The sequence below is a fragment of the Ambystoma mexicanum genome, chromosome 6q (genome assembly GCF_040938575.1).
Source record: "Ambystoma mexicanum isolate Mex_15411 chromosome 6q, UKY_AmexF1_1, whole genome shotgun sequence".
Taxonomy (NCBI): Eukaryota; Metazoa; Chordata; class Amphibia; order Caudata; family Ambystomatidae; genus Ambystoma; species Ambystoma mexicanum.
The window spans coordinates 1,663,871,433-1,663,897,668 of NC_090937.1; the positions used below are offsets into that span (position 1 = coordinate 1,663,871,433).

The following is a 26,236-nucleotide window of genomic DNA, read 5'->3' on the forward strand; positions in this document are numbered from 1 at the left end:
CTGGATGGATTTACACCAAATAGGAAACAAGTTGGGCACAAAGCACCACAGATGTGCCCCCTTTGGTTTAATGTTAATCAGTCCAGAGGTTCTAATCAGATGGAGAAGGGGATGCCCCTGATCAAAAAAAATAAAAAATAATAATTGTTGTACCTCCCCTGGTGCGTTGAGGCAATGGAGACTTTTCAGAAATGAAATCTGCCGTCTTGTATACAAGCTGTTGCCATGGTAAAATCTCAGTAATTCTGCTGTAGAAGTGAAAGATGGGTCTCAAAAACTATTGTCTCACTGTATGCTAAAATATGCATGCAGGGTCACATTATAATTAGTACCTATGTGCCGTTGCAGCATTGGTTTGAAATTGCAAACATTTACAGAACAGTTTCAAATTGAAATAGAAATTGCCTTTACTCTTCATTTTTACTTTCCGTTAAAACAAAAAAAAAAGGTAAAGGATATCTCTGCAAATTATGCTTGGCAGATGGTGTTTACACTGTATTGAAATGGAATGTGCATGCTTTTATCAGGTGGCCTCAGTCTTCTAGTCTTTTCAGTGAAACTGGGCCTATGGCCTTGGCCCAGATAATCCTATCTAGTTACAAGATCCAACGGTACATGGCTTTCGGCAACGGGCAGTAGCAAACATCCATTTTACCTACTTTTTTGTATTTGAAAATGGGGGCTAGGGAGTGAGGGGAATGCCATCTCAAAATGGTGTACAAGCCCTTTCATTTTTATTAATAAACTGATTTCAGAAAGCGTTGTCTGCCGGAAGGGGGGCACTGTTGCGCGACAAGATGGCCGCTTAAATGAGGAGCTCCTCTCCGGCATTAATACTGACTTAACTATCTCCTGTTTCCAATCTGCATTGTGCTGTTAAAACTACCAGCGCCGCTTCCGAGAACAATCCTGCATTTACAGGCGAAATCCCGATTCAAATCGGACATGTTATCCCTGAGTAACCTGGTGGACCCTGAGGCCGCAGACCCAAGCCGCTTCGCGGCTCCACAGGAATCCACGAGAGCGCCGCGGCTCCCTGCTACATCGGGCCTCGCAGTGGGCGGAGCGACACTGGTGGACCCTGGCCGCGACACGCTGCGCCGCTTATCCTGTGGTGTTGGTGCTCTGACCGGCACATAAATTCCTCGTAGCGGGTCTCCGGCTGAAGGAGACACCTGTGGTGAGGTCTCCCCTTCCCCCCCACCCCCCGAGCTCCTTACTTCATATCCCTGGAGCTGTGTCGCACCGGCCCTCTTCGGAATTCAGCTGCCGGCATCTGGATCCTTCGCTGGCCTGCGCCTTTGGCGGGCACGTACACACGGGACGCGGGCTTCGACGAACCATCACGGCTCCCCAGCGCACATCCTAGGTGGCGGCCCGACGGCCCGGAGCAAACACCCCCGTTCCTGCTCTTCCTCTCGGAGGTGGGTGTTGTGTGGGGCTGGGCTCGCGCTGCAGCTGGGCGCACGCCACGTAGCGAGAGGCCGGCTCAGCGGTTTCGGTACTGCTCTGTTGTGCCCTGTGCCCGCGGCCAAGTCCTGAGTAACGGCAATACACGGACACCCAGTCCCATCAGGGGGCCCACTTTGATATCCTCCATCCCTCTCTGTCCCTCCCCCGGCACGGCTGGTGTCCTGATCCCTGCAAGCCTCCGTACCACAACTCTAACTGACGCAGAGCTAGGGGCTCCACTGACGCCCATATACACGTTGGAGGACACAACGCATTCAGTGTGAGGCTCTCAGATCCGGAGTCACCCTTTGTCTGCTTTCAATTGGCCCGGGGCATCCACCCTCCACTCGCGCGCCCTGCACTTGCCAGCTCAAATGATCATTAGGCTGTAAGTTCCACGAGGCATGTCACCTTGAATCAGACGAGGTTTCCAGCATATTGCTCTCACTGTAGGACTCGCGCCTTCCTAGGCTGTATTTCCACATACCTTCCAGCACGGTCCTCTCGTGTCATCGGGGCCTTGGCCGGTCCCTTCTACATCTCCACCATGCCCGGAAGGAACGTGGGCAAAACTAGGAAAATGGGCCCTATGGACTCCTTTACAAACTCACAAGCCTCACCTGAAGGCCAGAGTCCTCATCCTCCTGCTTCACCCCTCAATGCAGAGGACACAAAATTTGACCACCTACTGACAACTGTTCAAAATGGGTTCCTCGCCATAAACGTCAAACTTGATGACATTGTCTCTACGATAGGTTCACTAAAAACTCGTCTGGACAAGGAAAGTGCCAGAATCACAGAAACTGAAACTAGAATTGGCACAAATGAAGATTCCACTAGGCAAAACACCCAGGACATTGCACTACTTGGAGGGGAAATTAATAAACTCTGTGACAAGTGCGACGATTTGGAATCTCATTCCAGACGGAACATCCGCATAGTCGGCCTTTCGGAGAACTTCTGTAAGGGCCCTATGGAAACTCGAATTGAAGACCTTCTGAAATCTCTCCTTGGTGAGGAGGCCCTCTCGTCCCAGTTCCTCGTTGAACGGGCACATCACTCCGTCGCTCCGCCACCCACACCGGGTGCACCTCCCCGCATCTTCTCCTCCCTTATTTAATCCATCTAATGCTACGGTATCCTTGTATGCACACTCTCGGACCACTCCCCCGTCACTCTAGTTTTACGGCTTCCCGACATTGGCCGTTCTGCACAGCGGTGGAGGATGCCCCCAATATTTTGAAGGACCCGAACATGATAGAGGCTCTATATACGGAGACGGAAGAATTTTTCCATCTGAACAGAGGTTCTGTGAGCAGCTGGGCTTCCATCTGGGAAACATTTAAGGTATGGGTACGGGGCAATCTCATGTCCAAGACGTCTGGTCTCCTCAGAGCCGTCAGAACTGACTTGGGCAATACAGAATCGATTCTCCAACTGCTCGAATATGCCTATAGTAATACTCATGATAAATGCACCCTGGCGGACATCAACTTGCACCTTCAGACTTTTAACGAACTGGCCACCAAAGAACAACAATACATGGCCACCCCGGCTAGAGCACGCAGATATGGGGAGGGCAATAGGGCTGGTCACCACCTGGCCAGTATACTTCATAACGACCACAATCACACCCCTATTGCAAGCATTCTTACTGACGAGGGAGTTGCTGTACATGGGGAGGATGAAATAAACTCCCGAGTTCACTGACTATTACGTTGATCTTTATGCCAACCATGACAGATGTACACGGGATGACGTGAAGTTGTACCTAATAAGATCTCCCTCCCTAGTCTAACATCAGAGGACAACTGGTCCCTTGAACAACCCATGACATGCGAGGAAATTACTGAGGCGATTAAAGCACTAGCATCGGGTAAAACTCCAGGCCCGGACGGTCTCAATGCCGACATATATAAGACCTGCTCTCCAATACTTGCGCCAATACTGGCCCTCGTTTGGGAAGAGGCTACGAGCGCTGGTTCGATCCCCGAGTCCATTTCGGAGGCGGTCATTACAGTACTTTTGAAGCCCAGACGCCCGGCACATGAACAATCCTCTTAACGTCCCTTGTCCCTGATCAACAAAGATGCTAAGATTTACGCGAAGGTACTGGCCACTAGGCTTCTTCCCAAAATGACCACCTTAATTCATCCTGACCAATGTGGTTTTATTCCTACTAGATCTACTGCCCTGAACTTGCGCCGACTGTTTAGTATTCTAGCGCAGATTAAGACAGAGGCACAAGCAGCTGCCATTTCATTGGACGCCGAAAAAGCGTTTGATTCGGTATCATGGCTGTACATGTTTGAGGTTCTTCACGAATTCTGATTCGGCCCTTACCCGATAGGTTGTGTCAAACTCCTTTATGCCTCTCCCAAGGCCAGAGTTCTTACCAATCGTACCGTGTCCAACCGATTCACTCTTTGTAGGGGAACAAGGCAGGGATGCCCCTTTTCACCCATCCTTTCAGCCCTCACTATTGAACCGGTAGCAGCTGCAGTTAGAGCTGAACAAGACCTCAGGGGTATAAAAATGGCCGGTGCATATCAAGCGATCTCATTGTATGCCAACAACGCACTATTATACATAAGGGAACCGGAAAAGAACCTTCCCCCCCCCCATTTTGGGGGTGATCGCCGAATTCACAACACACTCAGGCTATAAGATCAAAATGGCTAAATCCGAGATCTTCCCACTGTCTCCTATCTAAAAAGACCTCACTTAATGCTGGCCTAAGATTAATACAATTTAAGGTTTTGAATAGGTTACATTTTACCCCGGCCAAAATGGCAAAGTTCTACAGAACCATCCCCGACAACTGCCCGAAATGCCATGCCCCTGGTGCGGATTTGTTTTATATGTATTGGGCATGTCCCCAGATAGCGCGCTTCTGGCTTGCAGTGGCCAATATCCTTGAGGACATAACTCAAATTCCTGCACACCTCAACCCACCTAAATAACTCTTTGGCGACATTGGTAAGGTCCCGGAAAAAACGAGGAGACTTTTGAACGTCGCCTGCGCAGTAGCAAAGAAATGCATCCTGCAGAAATGGAAAAGCGGCCAGGCTCCAACAGCAGAACAGTTCCTAACAACCCTTACCTATGTAAATGAATGTGAAGAAAATTATGTGGGTATGATACCTGCTCCATGTAAACCAAAAGACATTTGTGCCCCGTTCAGGGCATACTTAGGCGAAACGTCCATGGACGATGATAACTCTGATAATGAAAGTGTGGATGCTACTCTGTGCCATGTGACACGCCTAAATTGACGTCAATCTTTGTGAATATGTAAAAACATGTACCTGATGTAAAGGTTGCGTAGGGAAGTTGGTTTGTCATTTATGTGTTGTGATCCTAATTGATGTTACTGTGAGACATGCTGGGTGTACCGTGATACGCAAATCAAAAATAAAGTTCTTTAAAAAAAAATAAAGCGTTGTCTGCCAACAAAACTCCTCCCACCCCATTCCAAAAAAAACCATACCAAAAGCATAGCAACACGTGCCCTGTTGCCTCAGTCTCCCGATTAGCAGCCCCTGCCCGCCAGTGGTACAGAGCAGATTCAGAGGTCACAGATTACCCCTGGACAGCTGGTGTGACAGCCAAGTCACTGCAGCACCAAGGTTGCATTTAAATCTGCACCTGTTCAAAACTGAGTCATTATGATGAACGTTCATCCTGGTGGCAGTTTAATCTAAAAACATAAGCCATATCCAAGTTGCGGTATCGTCGCTGGTAATTCACAATTATTAAAGCCACATCTGATCTGTATCTTACAGTTGTCAACATTGTGCCAAGATTAGTCAGGGACAGGCTCTTTATATTCCCCCTAGACTGTCTCTTTGCTGCAACCAGCAGGATAAAGCCACTGGGAGCTGCCTCTTGATCCTTTGTGAGATCGGGTAACACCTCTTTCAGCAGGAAAGCCATCAGCAGGAGCTGTCCTGGGAAACTGGAATCAAAGGGCCCTCCCTAAACAAAAAGGGTTAACCTTACACCAGGGTGTAATACAGCAACGAATTGCTGCTGGAGCAAAAACGGACTCTGCCAGCTACACCAGTTCCCAGGACTTCGCTGGAACGGGAACTAGGAGGGAACTAGGATTCATCTCGACCGCGAGCCCCTGGGTTAGGACTCAGCAGCCAGGATACTGTTTTTTTGCTGTTACAAGGCATATGAGGAACTGCCATCTCGCAAGGGTGTAGAAGCCCTGGCTTTTCTGTTTTTATTAATTAATAATATGATGTGGGCAATGGCATCTCACAAAGGGTGATGGGCTAATCAGATCCCCCTTTCATGAGCTCCATTCCAAAAGCATAAGTGGCATCCGTTTCCAGATATGCAGCGCCGGAATGCAGCAATTATATGGAATCACAAAACAACAATTACAACAAATACAAAAGAACAAAAACGAAATTGGGAAAAAAACTAAATATGGGGTTGGGAGTGGGAATAGTGGTTTTGGATGTGGGGGAAAGGGATTAGGAAAACAAAAAAGCAGGATTGGGGGTACACCCAGGTCAGCTGTGGAAGGATGGAGTGTTTCCTGGTCAGGTAGCTTCATGAAAGGTGATTGGACCCCTAAAAGCAGGCTCATCTTTTATCCAATCACCTGTGGGCTTGGACCTATAAAAAGAGGGGTTCCCCACTACTTCTTGGAATAATCCCTGGACTTAATCCCTTCAAGAAGAAATTATTGGCCCCAGCTGGGAGACAGCAGTTTCCCCAAGTCCTCCCGTTGTGAGTTGCAGGTGGGTGATCCAAGGCAGATGAAAGCTCTGCTCCCGAGCCAACCCCAAGGCACATTGGCGGTGACCAGCTGCTGGAGCACGATATGCCTCTCTGCCCACTACACAGGACCCAGCACATAACTGGAGGTGAAGGACTCATGCAGGTGTTTCATGGCTGAAAACGAGGGACCACCAAGATAGCTAGGTGACAAGGCTATCACTTAATGCTACCCGCACACTGTGTAACCTTGTGTGCCCACTCTGTACTCGTGTTTATATTGTATATATTGCTTGTTCTCCTCATTATGCTCTGTATATACTTCCATTGCTAACATGTACATTTTATATTTGTAACTAAGCTTTGCATATTCTTGTAAATTCTGCGCCTTGATACCCTCGGGTATATCTGCGCATTATAAATAATAAACCAAACAAACAAACTAGCCTCCCATGTTTGGGAAAACGAGAACCCATCTTGTCCCTGGGCCCCTGGATTGGGACTCACAGCAACTAAAGAAGCCAAGCAACTGGGCTGCTGCATTTTATCACTGTTCAAACGCAGTGAAAAGAACTGAACCAGTGGTGCTGCTTTTGGCACTCTTCAAACTCTTCATATCCCTGTTGTCCTCAAACCAGTTTGCCACCACACAGCGGCAGCAGATTGCATCGACTCCAATGAGAAGGTCACTGCCACAGAATAATTCAAAACACTGTGTGCTGCTCTTCAATACCGCGACTCACTGCATCAGACCCACTCGCACAGCACCAAGAAGCCTGGTTAGGCATGGTTGAATCAGCAAGAACAAGAAGGTATTATTGACGCTCAACTGCCCCCGGTCCATCTTTGGGCCCTAGAGACTGGTGAGGTCACCGTTAGTCTCTTTTTCAAACAAGAATCATTGGCTTACCAAACTGGTGACAATCCATAACCACAGAGTGCAGCACCTCACCATGTCTTGCTTATTAGGTGTTCCTTTCACATGGGTGGGTTTTGGTAGTGTAATCCATTTAGTTAATTTTGCAACTGGTGTGTTTAACGTATGTTTTTCATAGCACCTTGGATAGTTCTACTTACCGTTTGGGTTGCTACGTTTTCACATTCACACCATTCTTGACAGTATAGACTGCCGTCTGCCCATGGTGCCCCAAGAGGCGATAAAGGTATATTTCTGATCTGTGCCCGTTTCACCTTTATGCTTGTGATCACTAGTTTTGTAGAGGTGTGAGGGCTGAGAAGGCAGTTTGGACACACTCATCATTTTTACTCCTGCGGGGCAGAAGTAATTTCAACACAGTGGACATGGACACAGCCTCTGGGCAATTTGTCTGGGTCTTTATTAACTGGTGCAAGGTGCACAGTGGCCTCAGCCGAAGGCTATTGCCAGCAGGCCATGGAGACGATATAGCACAACAAAACACGTAATTCCCAGGGAACACCTTTAGTCTAGACGGAGGTAAGATCGGATGTCGCAACACAACTTCTGAATATTCCCCTTAAACTGCAGCATTGTGAAGAACCAAGAACAAAAATTTCCCTGTTTTACTGGCCTAGCGCGTATAACTACATGAAGGGGCACGTTACATCTTGCTATATCCATCAGAACACTCCTAGAGAACAGCAAAGAACACTGGTTAAAGAGATTTTTCCACAACCCTCTTCTAAGAGCTGTGTAATTATCCAACCAAATGGAAGAACAGTGTCTCACCCAAAAGGAAAGACCAGGCTCTAAAACGGCAGATGTAGCAGAGCAGTCGGGCCAGACTTCAGGAGGAAGGAAAGAAGGATGGTAGTGAGGAACAATTCGTCCCAATAGACACCACAAAGAATAAAACCCACTGGGATGCTGAAATTATATACACGTTACGAAGGCCACAAACAAAATATTCATGATGGCCAAAAGAAGAAAACTGAATACAGCACAGAATACAGCATAGTTTAAGTAAATAAACAAAACAATAAATGACCAGTTAAGGCCCAACTCGTTTTTCCCTTATACATAGGCCCCATATCTGGGAACAGACAAAGCATATAGTCTAGTGGGTATGGTGAAAGATCTACTTCCTCCTCACAAGACCCAGAAGAAAGCAGTCAATCCTAGGGGATACCAGAAGAAATCCAGTAGAGGGTCCAAGACCTAGCAGCCCCAGCAGCAGAAAGGAAGGGCCTTAGATGAAATGATGAAAGGTGCATTCAGTCACAGTACAGAAAGCTGCATCATGGTAATGATTTCAGGAGCAACACGCTGGTCTTGGAAGCAAGACCACGCAGAGCAACAGAGGTTCAAAATCCGGATCCACGTTTAGAAACCAAACTCAGGTATGGCATTAGGCGCATTATAAAAAAAACAATCTAATAAGGCAGTAGTGATGGGAAGCAGACCCAAGTTCAATCTGATAATGTTAAAAGGTATTTATATGGCGCACCGTCACCAACAGAATTGGTCCCCAGACAGATCTGTAACAAGAGGGCGGGGGGTTAGGTTAGTCGGGTGAAGATGGAGTAGGAGAGTGAGAGCAGTGATGTGCGGTTGGCAGCTTCAGTTCCGTTTCCACCGTGCGCTGTGCTTTGGTTTAAGTATCGGACCGGAGCGAGACCTTGTGTGCTGTTGATGCAGTTTGTGTTTGTTGTTGTGGCGGTGTGGTGAAGTGTGTGCAAATTGCTGGGCAAGAGATGGTTGTGTGGGTTTTCAGGTCTATTAGGTATGCAGAGATTTGAAGTTGGTTAGTGGTTGTATGGCCTGGTTCCAGCCGATCTTGTTATATTTAAGTAGCATTCCTGTGGGTATGTTTAGTAGCTGGTTGCGTTTCTTGGCCATCTAACCGTTAGGTTAGATATCATGGTGTATTCCTGGTTGCATTGTATGGATCTTAGATTGGAGGGGCCGGTTATGTCTAGTCCCCCCCCACTCTCCCCCACTCTGGTGTTCGTGCTGTGGATTGGCTGCCCCCCATTCCCTCGCTGTCTATATTGACGTGGTCTGCTAGGCTTGGGCGTGATTAGGGCCAGGGTACTATTGATTAATCGTCCTTGGGCTTCTGTCTTCGTCTAACTATGTATTCGGTCAATGGTGTTGTCCTGTTTCGGTTAACTCTCAGGTTTGTAGTTTGATACTTCGTAGAATGTCTTCCTTAAAGTCTTGTTTGTAGTGGATTGATTATTGGGATCCGGTATCTGTGTCTTCACTCATCATTGTTACCAGGTATGTGTGTGCGCGCCTTTGGGCATTCTCTAGTTATGCAGTGAAGAGCCACGATTTGAGCAGTTACCCCGAGTAGTAGGCAGTATCTTGTGTTGCATATAATCTTTGGTAAGTCATTGCACATTTTTGGTGCGAGGTGAGAGAAAGAGGATCCTCCAGGTTCTCTTGTTGGGTTTTGGTTCCAGGTAAATGTTGGTTAATCTGAGCATTCTTGTTGGGTGATAAAGGTGTGATTTGTCTCAGGAATTCAGCGCTTTGTTTCTGGATTGCTCTGTGCGTGATGCACATTGATTTGAATTGGATTAGTCGTTTTATTGGTAGCCAATGTAGTATTTTTAGCGCAGGAGTGATGTGTTCTCTTCAGGGGAGTTTGAGGAGCAGTCTGGCTGCCGCATTTTGTATGCGTTGTATTTTTTTTTTGGGAGTTGTTCAGGCATACCGAGGTATAGGCTATTGGCGTAATCTACTCTGGACATGACAAGAGCGATGATGGCTAGTGTTTTGTTGGCAAATGATAGGAACGGTAGGATCTTTTTGCCGCTCGCAGTAATAAACAGCATTTCAGTGTAGCGTTTACTTGTGGCTCTGGGGTGAGTTTGTTGTCCATCAGGACTCTCAGGTTTTTTACAGTCTACTATGGGGCTGGGCTTTTACAGCGTTCCCTTGGCCAGGGAATGGAGTGGCTGTCTTCTCCGTTTTTTGCGATGATCACTATTTCTGGTTTGCCTGGGATGAAGAGTTCATCCAGTTAAATAAATCACACAGGCAGTTCTCAAGTGTTCTGTATTCTTCTTAAGGGTCTTGTATTTTGAATACTCTGCATCATCAGCGTAGTTGTAGCAGGTGATGCCATGTTTTTTTTGATGATTTTGATCAGTAGAGAAAGGTAGATGTTGAATAATAGTTGGGAGAAGGAGGATCCTTGTGTATGCCGCATGTGGATTTTCTGGTGTTTGATTAGATCACTTGATCCACTTGGCGGTGTCTGTTATTCCCAATCCTCTTAGTCTTCTCGTGATGAGGATGTCGTGGTAAACTGTTGAATGCTGCCGAGAGGTCTAGAAGTATCAAGGCCGTACTATTGTCCGAGTCTGCATTTGCTTTTAGGTCATCACATATTAAGAGGAGAGCCGATTCCGTTCCTCTCATTGGTATGAAACTAACTTGTGCCTAGTCTAGTAGGCAGTGCTCTTCTATTAAGTCTTGTGTTGTTCATCGAGCATTTTAGCTGTATATGGGATGTTGGAGATGGGTCTCTAGTTAGAAAGGTCCTCTATTTCCAGCTGTGTCTTTGAGTAGCAGTCTGATGTACGCCGATTTTAAGGATTGTGGCACTTTCCCTGTTGAGATTGAAAGGTTGAGGACAATCCTGTGGTATTCCATGGGAGTTCCTTGTGTGAGGATGGATTTGTATATGTCCGGTGGGCAGCGATCCTCATGAGAGCCCCTTTGTTGCTTTGTTTTACAAGTTTGACGAAAGTCTCCAGTGATATTTCGGGGAAGTTTGGTAGGTTGTTCGGGCGTTGCTCGTAAGGGTCAGCGGAATCCATAGTCGGATCACATGGTCTGTTTTGACTGGCTTCTTGGATGGTGGTGATCTGCTAGGTGATTGCAGTTTCATCAATGGTTATGATTTTGAAGAGTTCTTTTTGGACATTTGGTGCTGTGAGGATTCGGTGGTCGTAATATTTCCTTTTTGCAGGCACGGATATGTTGTTGAAATAGAAATTTGTTTCCCATGTCATTTGTGGTCCTCCATTCTAGTTCTATTTTTTTTTTTCTTCATGGCAGTCAGTAGTGGGGTGAACCATTTTGCAGTTTCTCATTTACGTGAAGGTGGGAAAGGGGTCAGGGCTTTATAGACAGGCACACTTCTGCTTCAGTTATAGATTATCTGGAGGATCGATCCCCTGCACTTTGTTCCGTGGGGGGTGGGGTAGGGGAGTGGAGTTTGCGGATACTTTGGGTTGAAAATCAATTAAAAACATGGAGAGGTGGCCTTACTAGGCTCTGTGAGCATTCAGAACGTGCAAGTGCAGAGAGAAGAGAGGGGAGGGGAGCTGAATGGGTAAGTGCTAGGTGTACCAGGCGGCAAGTGCTGGGGAGTGAGGAGCTCCAAGTGTGAAAGACAGAGCATGCAGTAACCACTGATACAGACCTCATCAGGTCACTTCTCAGTATGGGGGGGGGGACGAGTTTCAGCGACAATCAGAGTTTGCAGGTGGCTCCAGGACAGGTTTCCTTGAAGATAGGAATCTAGAATTCAGAGGGATAGGTTGGGGGGAGGGGGTGCGCAGAAGGTGACTTGAGGCACAAGCTGACAACCAAAGTTCTGGGCTTCAACACAGAACGGCGACTGTTCTGGTGAGGAAACGTACATGGGGGCTTGTCAATCCTCTGGGCAGTCCAGGAACACTTCAGAAGGCTCTAGATAGCTGGATCCTCGAGAAGGCATTGGTCACCACTAGCACAAGGCCTGAACCACTACTCGGGGCCTTCGTTGATCAGGCAGAGGAGCAGGGCTTTACCGAGCTGGACACTGGAAGGGATACTGGGGCTATTCAGATCCTCAGCGGTCTGCTCTTTTCTGAGGGATTCTTGGCTTAAATGTAGATCTGAAGAAATGGCTGACGATTTCAAGATTCGAGCTCGAAGCAAGTCCAAGCCCACCAATTGTAAGGATCTGCACCATTCAAACAGTCGGTAGTTGTCCAATCAGGGACACCTATTGCTTTTGCATCTGCCCCACACAAAGACTTGCTGTCACAAAGGATGTAATCAAAAATCCCATTTGTAAAAAGCTAGGGTGATACCAAAGTATCCCCATTGCTCTGTTCTGTAAGGTGATGTATGCAATGTTAAAAAGTACAGGAATTCAAAATAGAACCAAAGTCTCCCAGTACTGATAGTCTGAAGGACTGATCAGTTTCCCCGTAACGAGCAAAAGGCAAGGTAATTGATGCAGAGGGCTTTACACTTCCCTTCAATAAGTCAGGACAGGTACAAAAACAGCGCAGAAAGAATGGGGTTTCAGAGGAAATTCTTTGCTAACCATGCTGAGGGTAAGCCTAGTCCTCAGAGGGGAATGCCTACAGTGTTGGTTCCTGAAAAAAATGTTCCAGGAAAGAACAATCCAGTCAGAAGAGTTTTCTTTTCTTTTTTTAAAGTAAATGGTGAAATTAAGGATTCAGTTACTCGGGGCTTTGCACCCCGGGCAAACGGCAAAACCAAATGGCCAAAAAGAACAATCAATCATCCGTCACGAGTGGAACCAGCTGTCCAGAAGTGATATCGGCGACTGAGGGGACTCCAGGAAGACAGACGAAACTGTACATGGTAGATCCTGGTGGGCCAAGAGACAAACGGGATGGCACACCAGCAGAAACGCACCCCCTTGCAGCAGGAAAACGGCAGCGACGACCAGAGACGGCTCAGAATTGGCAGGTCTGGGATTCCCAACACGTTTCTAGGCGGCAGCAGTAGCTTCCAAAAAAATAAGGCAGTAAACCCTGGCAGGAACCACAGTAAAAAGGCCCGGAAAATGGTCCCAGATGGAAGTCCTCGCCTCAGCACATAAGGACGAGGGACCAGCAGCAGGACGAGTAAAACCCAGGAAGGACACCCAGTCACCAAAAACCCTAACCTGAGATGCTCAGCCAATATGGCCAGAAGAGGCCTTACAAATTGCAGCACCTGCAGGAAATCCTTAATCAGATAAGCAGACCTACTCGCCTTCTCAGAAAAATCCAGCAGCACTGCGCTCAGGAGCTGGGATTCCACTATATATCCCTTACCTTGCAAAGGCTGACTCCCACCAGCCTCCCTCATGCCCCCTCAAATCTCAGTTTGAGACTTAAAGCTAATCAGGTTGCCTACAATAACCAAACAGGCCCACCCCCAAAATGAGTTGTGTCCTGGCCAGGGCCGGACACTAGTCTAAGCCACTATAGAGGCTGCCATTTTGGGCTCACAAAGAGCCCACATTGGCAGAACTGTGATTTGAATGTCTCCTTCATGGTTACCCTGAATAAAAGAAGCCCCTGAAACAGAATGGCAGAGAGCAGGACTTAAAAAATCCTATTAGTACCCCAATGGCTATCATAAAGGTACATTGCTCTACTAATCAGCATGCACCCCAAGTGAAACCAAAACTAAACAATATTAACCACCATTAAACTACCCCCCAAGGCTGCTGTAGGGTGATAAAGTGAGCTAGCTCAAAAATGTAAAACCCAATTTATGTCCCTCTGACTGCCAAAAGAAGGTAGAAAACAAACTATTTAATTTGCAAAAAATGAAGCCTGGATTTATCAAATACATGGCGTTGTACATTTCATGATCGTAGCAGAGCCTTGATGAGTGCTCTAGAACTTGTAGAGATTGTAGGGAAGATTAACAGAAATAAATCGGGAATAGAAATGAAATGTTTCAGTGCAGTTGTGATCAACACGTTTTGGGAAAGGCATCATTAAGCCTGTTAGGAGCTGCAGGTGTGGCAGAAGGGGGCCCATAACCCACCTGAAATCAGTGGGGTGGCAAAACAGAGCATAGACAAACCAGATAAGAGAAAGAACAAGGGTGGGGGTGATGGAATCCAGAGACCAGTCCAGGCGGAGAGTAAGGAATGGTAGAAGAGAAATAGAACCAAGATTCCAGCCCAGATGAAGAGAAGGGAAGAGGAAGAACAGGGAGTGTAGGGGTAATGGGTTTGGGAGGATGAACAGATACGAGCCGGGAGGTAGTCTTAGTCCCACATAATGTACTTGTTCTGGTGGGAACCATCTTGCCATGGGTCCTTCCTTAAATTGTGGGGTACTTCTCGAATCATGTATACTCTTACTGCTGTGAAAATGCACAGCAAATACCCCACCGCCCAGCGTAAGATAGAAAACCCTAAACAGAAGGCGTCTGTGTAGCAACCACCAAGTTAGAGAACACATCCAATCATTACAGCCCCCTACATGGAATAAAGACAGCAGAAAGTGGTTTACTTGCGTGTTGCCGTCTTCGTTGTGGTTCAGATTCCAGTTTTTCCAGATCCATTTCTAGTTCTAGAGTCGAATCAATGTCCTGGACAACTAAACAAAAAAAAAAAATAACGAAGAAAAAAAAGAAAAGAAAAAGTCAGTTACCACCGTGTTCACCGTCAAGCATGCAAATGCAGGTCCAGAAAAAATGTGAGTGGAGATGGGGATAACGAACATCCTAAAATAGAATACTATAACTGTGTCCCATGTTTGGCTGTGCTGGTCAACTGAATTGTCTTGACAAGTTCTTAGACTTAATGTCATCTAGGACAGTAATAGCAATTTGCCCCCGAGGGGCTGCAAGTCCCTCAAGGGTATAACCTGTAGCCTTTGTTCTATACGGAAGGAGCCACGCGTAGCTGGCGGCAAGGGCTCCATGGGATGGTGGAAACATGTGATCAATTTCAGGGCTCGCTACTCCTGCGTTTAGGCTCCATCACAGTTCAGAATATAGTAGCCTTCGCATTTCAATAAAAGCGCACAGGCTAGGGATGCCAGGGGAGTCTCAGACCAAGACATTGAACACTAAATCTACATCTGGAGAGTGTGCTTGTGAAGGCGAACACCCCCCCCCCCCCCCGAGGCACCCAGTGAAGTTGAAATACCTTTAACGAATCCACGATACCGAAAAACACTGAATTTCTAATAAAAATATATATGTGGTGGGAAGGGGTTATAGACCTAGGAAAACAGGGTTTGGGGGTATAACATTCGGTTTTTCAGTAGTTTAGGTTTGTCAATAATGTTCATTATTTCAGTTTGTTAAGATCACATGGAACCTCTTTCCGCTCGTTAGCTGCAAAGACATTTGAACGAAGCACAGATTACAGCCTGGGACACTTAACCACACCCCAATTCATTGAATGTGGGGATATCCAAATGCTAATGCGTAGCAGAATTAGGAGAGGGCTGTTTTGTTTGTTTTATTTATTTCTATAGCGCACCTTAACCCAGAGGTATCTGGGCGCATTTGAACAGTAACAAGTATAAGATTACAAGGTATACAATCAGACAGTAATAACAATGATTAATTACAACAATGTACAGTGATAGGTTCAAAATTGGCTGTACATGGCAAAAATCATATCCAGAAGAACTAGATGATAGTATAGTATTTGTATTTATGAAGTTAGTGCTTCTCAGTTAGCCATTTGATAGAGTTACTCCTAAAGTTTGAGAATGACGAGGTCGTTTTCAGGGAAAGAGCGAATTCCATAGTTGTGAAGCCATGACTGGGAAGCTAATCCCTCCTGACTTTTGTAGTTTGTATCTAGGGACCATCAAGCCAAGGGTGTTAGATGGCCTAGTCACTAGAGTTGATGATCTGATGTTGAACTTTTCTGTTAAGTACAGCGGGGCCGCATGGTTCAAGGATTTATGTGCGAGGCATTTTGAGTTGGATCTTGTCCTTGATAGAGAGCCATTTATGCTGTCTTCTTGTTTCAGATATGTGAGCTCTCCTTGAGATGCTCAAAGCAGACCCAAGAGCGTTATTTTGCAGGATTTGTAATTTATTGAGAACATATTCTTGCTCCCAGGTAAAGTCTGTTGCAATAATCCAACTTAGACAGTATTAATGCTCTGGCAAGGGTGATGCAACTCTCCTTTGAAAGCAAAGGTTTGCATGCCCTAATCAGATTCCCTGTATAGGCAGTAGCCAAGGCCGTGGCGGTCACTTCTTTGTGTAAATTCAGTGTAGCGTTGAGATAAAAACCTAGAGTTTTTACCTCTTTGGCCACTGGGATCTTATTCTCATCGATGTTGAAGGAGGCGTAGTCTGTATTCGGTTTGTTCAGGTAAATTGTAGATCCTACGATCAGCAGCTCTGTTTTATCGTCATTCAGGCAGAGGCTGTTAGCGGCCATCCATGCCTGAATGATTAGATACATTTTGTTCACTAGTAATATATCATTGTTATAAATACCCGTTAGAGGAAGGAGGATCTGGGCGTCATCTGCATAGTTAGTGTAGGTGACACAAAGATGGTCCAGTTCATCGAATAAAGGCTTTGTGAAAATGTTGTACATTGTATTTGTATTTCTTAAGCGTCTTACAAAAGAGCCTTGGGGGTCTCTACATGTAATAGGAATAGGGTCAGCTGCTGCTGAAGGAGAGAAGGTTCTCATTGTCCTATTATTTAGAAGAGATTGTATCCAGGTAATGGCGCTCTGAGAGAAATGGGCTTCTGACACAAGGTGATTACATAGTATTTTATGGCCAACCAGATCGAACGCCACTGATAGGTCCAAAAGTAGTAACGGGGCAATTGTCCTATTGTCCTCAAGTTCAATCTGTGCTTTTAGAACGATCAACGTCGTTTCGGTCCCATGTGGAGGTCTAAATCTGGGCTGGCAAGTCCCTAAGAGGTGGTTAAGCTCTAGATATTCCTGGATCTGTAGGTAAGCTCCCCTGTCCAGTATCTTCAGTAAGAATGGGACTGTGGTAATTGGCCTATAGTTTGTGGGAACAGTGGGGTCCAAGGATTGTTTTTAAAGGAGGGGGTAGAACCCATGATTTCTTTGTGTTACTAGCTACTGTACCGGAGGTCAATGACGCGTTGATTAGTTTGGATATGAAGGGAGCTAGGTCTCTAGCAGAATCTATGATTATTTGCGCCGGGCAGCTATCGCCTTGGCACCTAGGCGGTTTAAGGGAAGCAATTTTTTTTTTTGTACGGTTGCGGTTAGTCCTCTTTTTGTCTCCTTGAGGGGGCGGTGTTCGCCTCATTTACGTCCTGCATCAGCATTGCATGTGCCGATTCGGTCACCCGCGCAATTGAGCGTTGAGGCTGTTCCTGTTCCAGGACTGCCATATGAAGCCCATCTGCGCTGTTTCTACATGCCGGATTTTAATTTGCATGCTGCATTACTATTGTTTTTATTATTTTTTACTGTTAAGCACAAACATCTTGATACATTCGTTGCACAAATTCGTTCTAGTGTTCAGGACGCTGCGGTTAGTTCTCTTTGTCTTCCTTCGGGGGTGGGGGGGTTCTTCACCTAGTTTTCTCCCTGCATCGGCATTATATGTGCCGAATCGGTCGCCCGCGCACCAAAGGTGTGCTTAAGGCACGCCCGTCTGTGCCTGTCCCTGCTAAGAACGTGGAGGGCAGGTTATTGCATTACTCTAGCAGGCATCTTTTGTTGTTAGCTCCCTCTGGCATGGCATTTCTAGTCGCCTCGAGGGGTGCAAAATGTAACAGCTCTGCCACTGTTGCTGCTTAATACCCGGTCACTGCCTGTGGATGCGGATGAAATTAATTTCCTCCTATCGGACCGCCGTCCTGCCTTGCTATGCCTTACAGAGACATGGCTTCAGGAGAGCTCGGCTCCGGCTCTTGTTCAGGGCATCCCTGATTACAAGATCATCGACCCTCAAACTCAGCACGGATGTGGGATAGCAGCGATCGTCGAACTGGAATTTACAGTTACTCAGCTCTGCTGCCCTCACTCTTTGGTTATGGAAGCCTTACTACTTAGATGTGTGATTTCTCCTGTTTTTACCTGCCATGATCAGATCTACCGTCCCCCATGCTCTCATGTTGGTTTCTTGAACCTTTTATGGATTTCGTGGCCGATCTTCAAAATACAATATACGCACTTAGTTGTGCTTGGCGATTTCAATTTAAAATTCAATTGTCCAAGGTTCCTGCCTTTTTTTTTTAATCTCGATCTTCTACAATATGTAGTAAGGTCCACCCATAAACTGGGCAACAAGCTTGACTTAGAACTAGTTGTGACTGTCTCTGTTGAGACTGTGCTATGGACAGATCACTATCTGGTGGCCTGCATGCTTGAACTAGTACAGGTACAGCCGAAGACTCCGCCCCCCGCGTAGAGTCTGGCAGCGCTTATGGTGCACGGCCGACTTACAGCGATTTGTATTGTCAGTCAAAGCGAAGTGTAAGGTGGCCACTGCCACCGCTCTCTCGCTGCTTTCCCATGCCATGCATGATGCAGCGGATGAAGTAGCTCCATTACGGCTCATTCAACCACGTAGGCTTCCATCTGAGCCATGGTTTTCTGAACTGCTGAAAGCCACCCAACTTGGACTCAAGACAGGCGGAACGGAAATGGCGTATTGCCTATAACCCCATTCTTAGAACCCAGTACAAGGCTTGCTCAGCAGCCTATTCGTCAGCCATTATAGCAGCAAAAAAAAAAAAGAAATTGCATCTGTCCCACAAAATTGAGTCCTCTGTGTCATCCAAAAACCCTCTTTTATGTGGTTAAATCTCTTTCCTCTTCAGCCAAATGTGTCCCTAATGTCACGCCTACCCAGGAACTCTGACTCACTGTCGCAGTTTTTCATTACGAACAAGTTACTTTCTTACCTGGTAATGTTCTTTCGATGGAATGTTCCGACGACGTATTCCACATCTGACAGGTAATCACCACAGCTGTGCTGCTTCAGAAAATTCTCGGCATCTGCGTCCTGCGACGAGGACGTCGATACGCTGTCCTCGATGGCCTCTGTCAAGCCGACGTGACCGGAAGTTATAAGTAGGACGCACAACGCCCGTAGCCTCAGTTGTAGTTCTTTTCCCCCAGAACGTGTGGCACCAATCTTCTGCCAGTACGACTACAGAAAGCCTTGCGGAAACGTAAGCTGCAATCGCATAAGAAATTATGTAGCAGGGCAGGCTGGGTGGGTACGATGTGGAATACGTCGTCGGAACATCCCATCGAAAGAACGTTACCAGGTAAAAAAGTAACTTGTTCTTCAAAGGGATTGGTTCCTCCGACGTATTCCACATCTATGACTCTCAAAGCAGTACCAACGTAAGGAGGTGGGAAAATAATTTAGCATTTTAGAATGCCCAATTAAAATACAGAATAAAGGACTGCCTTGCCAAAGGCCAAATCCTGCCCATGGATAGGACCCAGGGAGTAGTGTTTAACAAAAGTATGGACAGAGGCCCATGTGACTGCTTCACAAATGTTGCGAATGGGAACACCCCTCTGCAGAGCAGTAGCGGCAGCCACACCCCTAGGAGAATGGGCCCGTAGGCCTACCGGAGGGTCCTTAACTGCCAAGCGGCAACATTCAGAAAATGCCAAGATAATCCATCTAGACAAAGTCTGCTTAGTAACAGCTTGTCCCAAACGCTTCCCAGCGTATCCTACAAAGAGCTGATCGTCCACTCTGACCCGGGACATGCGTGAGATGTAGAAACTTAAAGCTCTCCTAGGATCCAACCTATGGAGCCTCTCCTCTTCCTTACCAGGATGTGGAGGATAGAACGCCGGAAGAGTGACCTTCTGGCTTAAATGAAATTCCGACACAACTTTCGGAAGAAAACGAGGACGAACCCTATGGACAACCCTGTCCTTATGAAACACTGTGAAGGGTGGCATAGCATATAGTGCCTGCAACTCACTCATTCTACGAGCGGAAGTAACCGCAACTAAAAATACAGTTTTAAATGTCAACAGTCTCAAGGGACAAGAATGTGAGCACCCATTAGGAATTTTAGAACCAGGTTCAAATCCCAACCGGGCACCTGGAAAGGTGACGGTGGGAACACATTAGTGAGCCCTTTCAAAAACTGAGAAATTAAAGGAATCTTAAAATAAAAACACTCCTCAGACGAGCGCATAAATATGGACAGCGCCACCAGGTAACCTTTAATGGTACCCACTTGCAGGCCCTTGTGGGCTAACGAAAGCAAAAAAAAGACAGAACCACAGGAATGTCAGATGAAAAAGGATCTACATTCTGAACCCTGTACCAGTCGCAGAACTTTCTCCAACGGCAACAGTACAGGAACTTTGTTGCAGGCCTTCTGGCCGAAAGCAACACCTCCATCACGTCTTCAAGGAGGTCCCAATCCTTATACCTCAACCTTTCAGAAGCAGAAGCCAAGCATGAATGTTAAGAGACTTGACCTCTGGATGGAGAACCTGACCCCCCCCCCTCCCCTCGTGAGAGTAGATTGCCTCGATAGGGATGACGGCGTGCAGGGCAGATGGACAAGTCGAGAAGCTCCGGGTACCACATTCTCCGGGCCCATGCCGGAGCAATGAGGATCATTCGGGAACCGAACCTCCGTAATCTCCGCAGCACTTGCGGAATGACGGGGACTGGAGGAAACTCCACTACGAACACGTCCCCTAAGGCTCCTCTGAGGAAATTCCCACGAGCAGAATATTTCGCACTTCCGGTTGACACTGGTGGTGAAGAGATCCACTTGTGGGGTCCCCAAACGGCGTAGATCTCCAGGAGAATCTCCTGAACCAGCTCCCACTCGTGAGAGACCGTGCTCTGCCTGCTCAGAGCTTCCGCCGCCTCGTTTTCATCTCCGGCCAGATGAACTGCAGAGATCGAAATTTCCTGCTGGATGGCCCAGAACCACAGCTGCACCGCCCCTCTGCACAGCGGAAGTGACCCTGCCCCCCCCTCTTTTTGTGAGGTAGTGCATGGCCACTGTGTTGTCCGTCAGAATGAGGGCATTCTTCCCCCGCACAGACGGCAGAAAAGCCTTCACGGCTAGCCTGATGGGCCTCAGCTCCAACAGATTGATATGGAGTCTGGACTCTGACGGAGACGAACGACCGCTGACTGTCAACTCGTTGGCATGAGCTCCCCATCCCGTGAGGGATGCGTCCATCAAGATGGTCACCTCCGGCCAGTGTAGCCAAAATGGAGCCCCCTTCATCAGATTGCCTTCGACGGCACCACAGGAGATCCTGGGCGACTGAGGGCGGCACCTGAACGGGATCCGACATCCTGCCAGAGGACTGTGACCACTGCATCTTGAGAGCCCACTGCAGAGATTTCATCCACAGCCTGGCCTCTGGCACCAGAAGAATGCAGGATGCAATCAGGCCTAGCAACCTCAAGAACTCGAACGCTGGGAGACACTGGGCATGTTGAAACTTGTGCACCATCTGCAGAATGTGATGAGCCCTCACCTGGGGGAGGGAAACGCTGCCCCAGTAATGGGTCGAGCACTGCTCCGATGTACTGGAGCCGCTGGGTAGGTGTCAAATGAGACTACTTTAAGTTGAAGGAGAAGCCCAGCCTGTGAAGGGAGTGGCAGGTGACTGACAGATGATCCAGAACTTGCTCGGGAGAGCGCCCCCTGATCAACCAATCGTCCAGGTAGGGGTAGACTGCTACCACCACAATGAACTGGATGAAAACCCTTGGGGCGGAGATCAATCCGAACGGCAGTACCCAAAACTAAAAGTGCGAGTCGCCAAACGCGAACCTTAGGTACTTCTTGAGCTTGGGATGAATCGGCACATGAAAATAAGCATCCTTGAGGTCGAGAGACACCAACCAGTCCTGAAGTTGAAGGGCCTGGAGGACTTGAGAGAGTTACCATCTTGAACTTGTCCTTCCTGAGGAGCTTGTTCAAACCATGCAAGTCCATATAGGGTCTCAATCCCCAGTCTTTTTTCGGGATCAAAAAATATGGGGAAAACATCCCTTGTTCCTCTCCGCTACAGGCACCAGTTCTATGACGCCTTTCTCCAGCAGGGATTTGATTTCCTGAGCAAGGAGCGGATCCGGACTTTTCAAAGAGAGATTCCCTGGTGGATTGTTGTGAGGCAGATGCCGGAAAGGAAGACAGCCGTGGGTTATGATCTCCAGAACCCACACATCTGAAGTAATGGCACGCCATTCTACAAGATATTGCACCAGCCCTCCCCCAACCAGCGAACCATGGGACATGGCCTCATGACTGAGCTGAAGCGGCTGTGGCAGTGCCTGAGAGCAAAGAAGCAACTGCCCGCGCAGCCTCGGTGTTAGGCAGAAACCTGTGCAGTCCCCTTGGGGGCCACTGCAAAAAGTTTAAGTCTACAGGAGTTAGAAGTAAACCCAATTGGTAGCAGCCTGCACCACCCAGATTCACCTGGTAGCTGTGGCTGAGCAGTCAGACTTCTCTCGAGAAGAGTTAGGCAGTATATAGAGTATACACAATAGGGCTAAAAATACAGTAGCATAAGCATACACTGACCAGAGCTTTGGTATAAAAGTATATAATTATTTATTTAAAAACACACTTGTAAAAATACACTGGCACTAATATGTCAAGCAAGTTCAAACACAGTCACTAGAATTATATACACCTCCCTAGTTAATTATTCGACAAGTCTAGGTTAAGACACCACTAATTTAGCAAAACAGAGGTTAGCGCGTAACAGTAGATGGCACTCCAATAATGTGTTTAAAAAGGGAGAGAAAAGGCAGAATAGGAATAACACACGGTACCAACACTTTCAAGAAACCACAGGAAGTCAAGAAAGGCAGGGTCTACTGTAGAGCAAAAAGTTCATAGGCCAGGCCCACTCTTGGAGAGCAAGGCGGGATGTGCCCCAGATCACACAGTGGAAATGCACTCAAAGTCTTTGCAGAAAAGTCAAAAGAGGTTGGATCAAGTTAGAAAGGTAATGTTAACAGGTCCGAGGTCACCCCAGGATAGAGAGCCAAGGAAATACGGGACACCTTGGACAGTCTGTTGCAAGGGAGACCAGGCGGGACCCACTACCTGAAATGGTGAGAAAGCTCCAGCAGGGGCAGTTGTTCCTGGCAGCGGGTGCAAGTCGGGGCTTCGTCCGGGGGAAGAGAAGATCTCGACGTGGAGGAAAGCTGGAGGTTGTTGCACTGCCAAGGAAGAAACCAGCCACGGAGTTTCCCGGTTAAAAAGGTACTACCCTTTTATTCGCGGTAGTGGTGAAGCGTGGCTATCCGGCCGCCGGGGTGCTTGGCACAGGCGATTCGACCACGAGACGATCCAGGAAGGCGAAAAAGGCGGACTGGTTGGTCCCACCATCTCAAATGGAAGAAGACTCTCCTGGAAGAAGATGATCTCTGTCGTCGGGAAAGTGGCGAGTTTCGTACAGCAGGGCTCCACCGGTGGTGTCGTCGTTGTAGATGGCTCAGCGTCTCCCCTCTTCGGATTCTTTAGGTCCTGTGGCGACTTCTGAAGTTCCAGTCCCCAAAGCCTTGCTTTTATGCAGCAAAACCCCCATTCATCAGCCTAGCTGTCACTCAAACATGCTAAGTGGTGAGCCGTGCGGCTCACCACTGGGCCAATCACACAAGAGTGAGACTTGAGTTGCCAAGGCAACTCAGTCCAGGGTGCCTAATCCCCCTCCCACACATCCTTTTGACCCCAGACAGAGTGGCACCGTTTGGAGGGCTTCTGTGGAGAAGCCCGCCAAAAAGTGGAACAAAGGGCTCAATTGGGTTAGAGTTTCAGAGGCGAACACAAACGCCATTTTAAAACAGAGTCCTGGCAAAAAGACCCAACCGGGGAATAAATATTAAATAAATAACCCGGCAGTATCTTTAACATTGCACCAAAAAGTGGTGCGTTTAAAATGAATGGGAAAATCCCATAGAAAATATTCCGGTGGAATATTTCGCATGGTATCCACTGCCACCAGCCAGAAACTCGATAAGGGGGGACTGGACAGTGCCCCCTTGTAAAACAGACCCAGGGGCAATCGAATTACCCCTACCAGTACTTCCACAATATGATGGTTTGTACTGGTTCTGTTCACAATTTAAGACTAGTAAAGCCAATGATGACCTTACATGCCCTGGGAGACAGTCAGTCCCAGGGTATGGAGTCTATGTTTGGGGGTCACTATGACACCCCCGTGTTACTGCACTGAGGGTGCTGTGTAACACATACCAAAAACACATGAAGCCCTATGGAGTAAAATACCCCATAGCCCATAAAACACATTACATAGTCAAAGGACATTCTCAAATCATGCCTAAGAGTGGGAGAAAAAGTCTCACTCTTCGCAGGAGAAAAAATTAGATCCCAAAAATCCAGCAAAGCTACTGGGGGACTCACTAGGTTTGGGAAATTAGCCTTAACAGAGAATTCTCCCTAACACTCTGCACCTCGAGTACCTTGTTTTCCACCTCTGGTACTCCTACGTTGGCCCCTTTGACTTGCAGCTCCCCTCGATCTACCAAAGGTAGAGTAGTATCGAAAGGAACCTCCCCTCCATTGCTGTCCCCTAGGATGAAAAGGCGGAGGTTGGCGAACTGCTCAACGACTTTGCTGCAGCTTTGGAGGTCTGCAACCTCTCAAGGCTCTCGTCAGCCTTGCTGCCAAAAAGATGGTCACCATCAAAGGGCATGTTGAGAAGCCGGGCTTGCACATCAGGAGCAAACCCCCGACTTCCGCAACCACGCAACTCTGCGCATCACTGTGCTCGCCGCCATGGACCGGCTGAGACAGTCTGCCACGTCCAGACCCGACTGAACGGATTCACACATGGCATCCTTGCCATCCTGTACAAGGGCAACAAAGCCATCCCGGTCCTCCCCTTCGGGAATATGTTCAGCCGCCAATTAAACAATTCCACAGAGTGTGAGTGAAACGTGCTAAAGCACAAACGGAGTTGGCTGCTTTCAAAGCCATACCCCCTGAAAAAAAGACTTTCTTCGCCCAAACGGCAAAACATTTGTCGTCCCCATCAGGAGGGATGGTAGGGTACGACACCCGTTTTGCTGGGGCCGTAGCTGCCTGCACCACCAAACTCTCCGGAGTGGGGTGCATGGACAAGTAGCCGGGGTCGCCACTGGCCGGGCGGTACTTTTTCGGCAACGGCTTACCCACTGCCGGGAGACTCTCCGGAGCAGTCCAAGCCGCCGCGACCCTTCTTTTGCAAGGCCATATGGAATGGCAGTACCGGGTCAGTTGGTGGACCTTGGTCCAAGATCTCTGTCCGGTCATCCTGCAGAAAATCCACTGGCGGCGCAGACCACCCCAAGTACTCCTTCACCCTCGACATCAGCTGCCGGCACGAGGACTCGGTGTGCGTGCTAGGCTCAGGCCTACCAAACTCGACCTCCGGAGAGGTGTCCAGACCACTGGTGTCGTGCAACGACTGACGCAGGTCTTCCATCTGGCCATGACCAGATAAGTCGTCAGGAACCTCATCAGGAACCAAACCTTCCTCTGACCCTTCCTCCACCTCAGAAATATAATCCAGAGGCTGGAACAAATCCCTGGTAGAGGGCACAGGAAAGGGCTCGAAGACAGGCCTCACTGACTTCTTCAGGGCCTTCCTCAGAGTTTCCATCGATGCACGGGGTACCTCCAGTAAAGCCTCCACAAAAGGAGTTGAGGGCGTCGACAGAATCTGCGTCTACGCCGAGTGTGGCGCTGATGGCTTCGCCACAGGCCTCGAGGGCGGAGCCCAGAGCGTGTCCTTCGTCGGCCTCGGCGATGACATAAAGCTTCTTCTTCCGCTCCCGCAAGGCCTTCGATGTTAACGACTGACAATCGTCACAATCATCCGTGGCGTGGTCCTCACCGAGGCACCAGAGGCAGGTGTTGTGCGGATCATAAGTGACATCTTGCAACCGCAGTCCCGACACTTCTTGATTCCCGACCGCGGGGTGGAAGAATACGAAGACATGATATCTTCCACAAACAAAAGTTCGAAGAACCGAGGTGCGCTGAGATCTCCGAAGCGAACATGTTAGCGAAAAAAACGGAACCGAGGCTGCGGGCGTCGCGAGTCCTACTTATAACATCTGGTGACGTCGGCTCGACAGAGGCCCTCGAGGACAGCGTACCGACGTTATCGACACAGGAGCTGAAAATGTTCCAAAGAAGCACAGCTGTGGAGATTACCGGTCATAGATGTGGAATACATCGGAGGAACCAATCCATTAGAATATCCGAGCTAACATCTCTACTGCATTAAACACCTCTACTCCTGAGAATAAGTCTATAGAACCTAGTGGGTTAGCTGCACTGTAGGATTGGTCTTTTTCCCTCCCCAACACCACTCCACCTCCCGAGGACATGTATCCAGTGCCATTCAAAAGATAAGTCTTG

General features: G+C 47.9%; 1 protein-coding gene across 4 annotated transcripts in view; it reads right to left on the reverse strand.

Moving 5' to 3' along the window:
* The window catches only part of LOC138517003 (gastrula zinc finger protein XlCGF57.1-like), a 132,759-nt gene that overhangs the window by 35,160 nt on the left and 71,363 nt on the right, over nt 1-26,236 (reverse strand). For all 4 annotated transcript variants that reach the window (XM_069632505.1, XM_069632504.1, XM_069632507.1 and 1 more), the window contains one exon: nt 14,380-14,466. In XM_069632505.1, the coding sequence (XP_069488606.1) occupies nt 14,380-14,466 (87 nt within the window). The remainder of the gene's footprint in view (nt 1-14,379; nt 14,467-26,236) is intronic.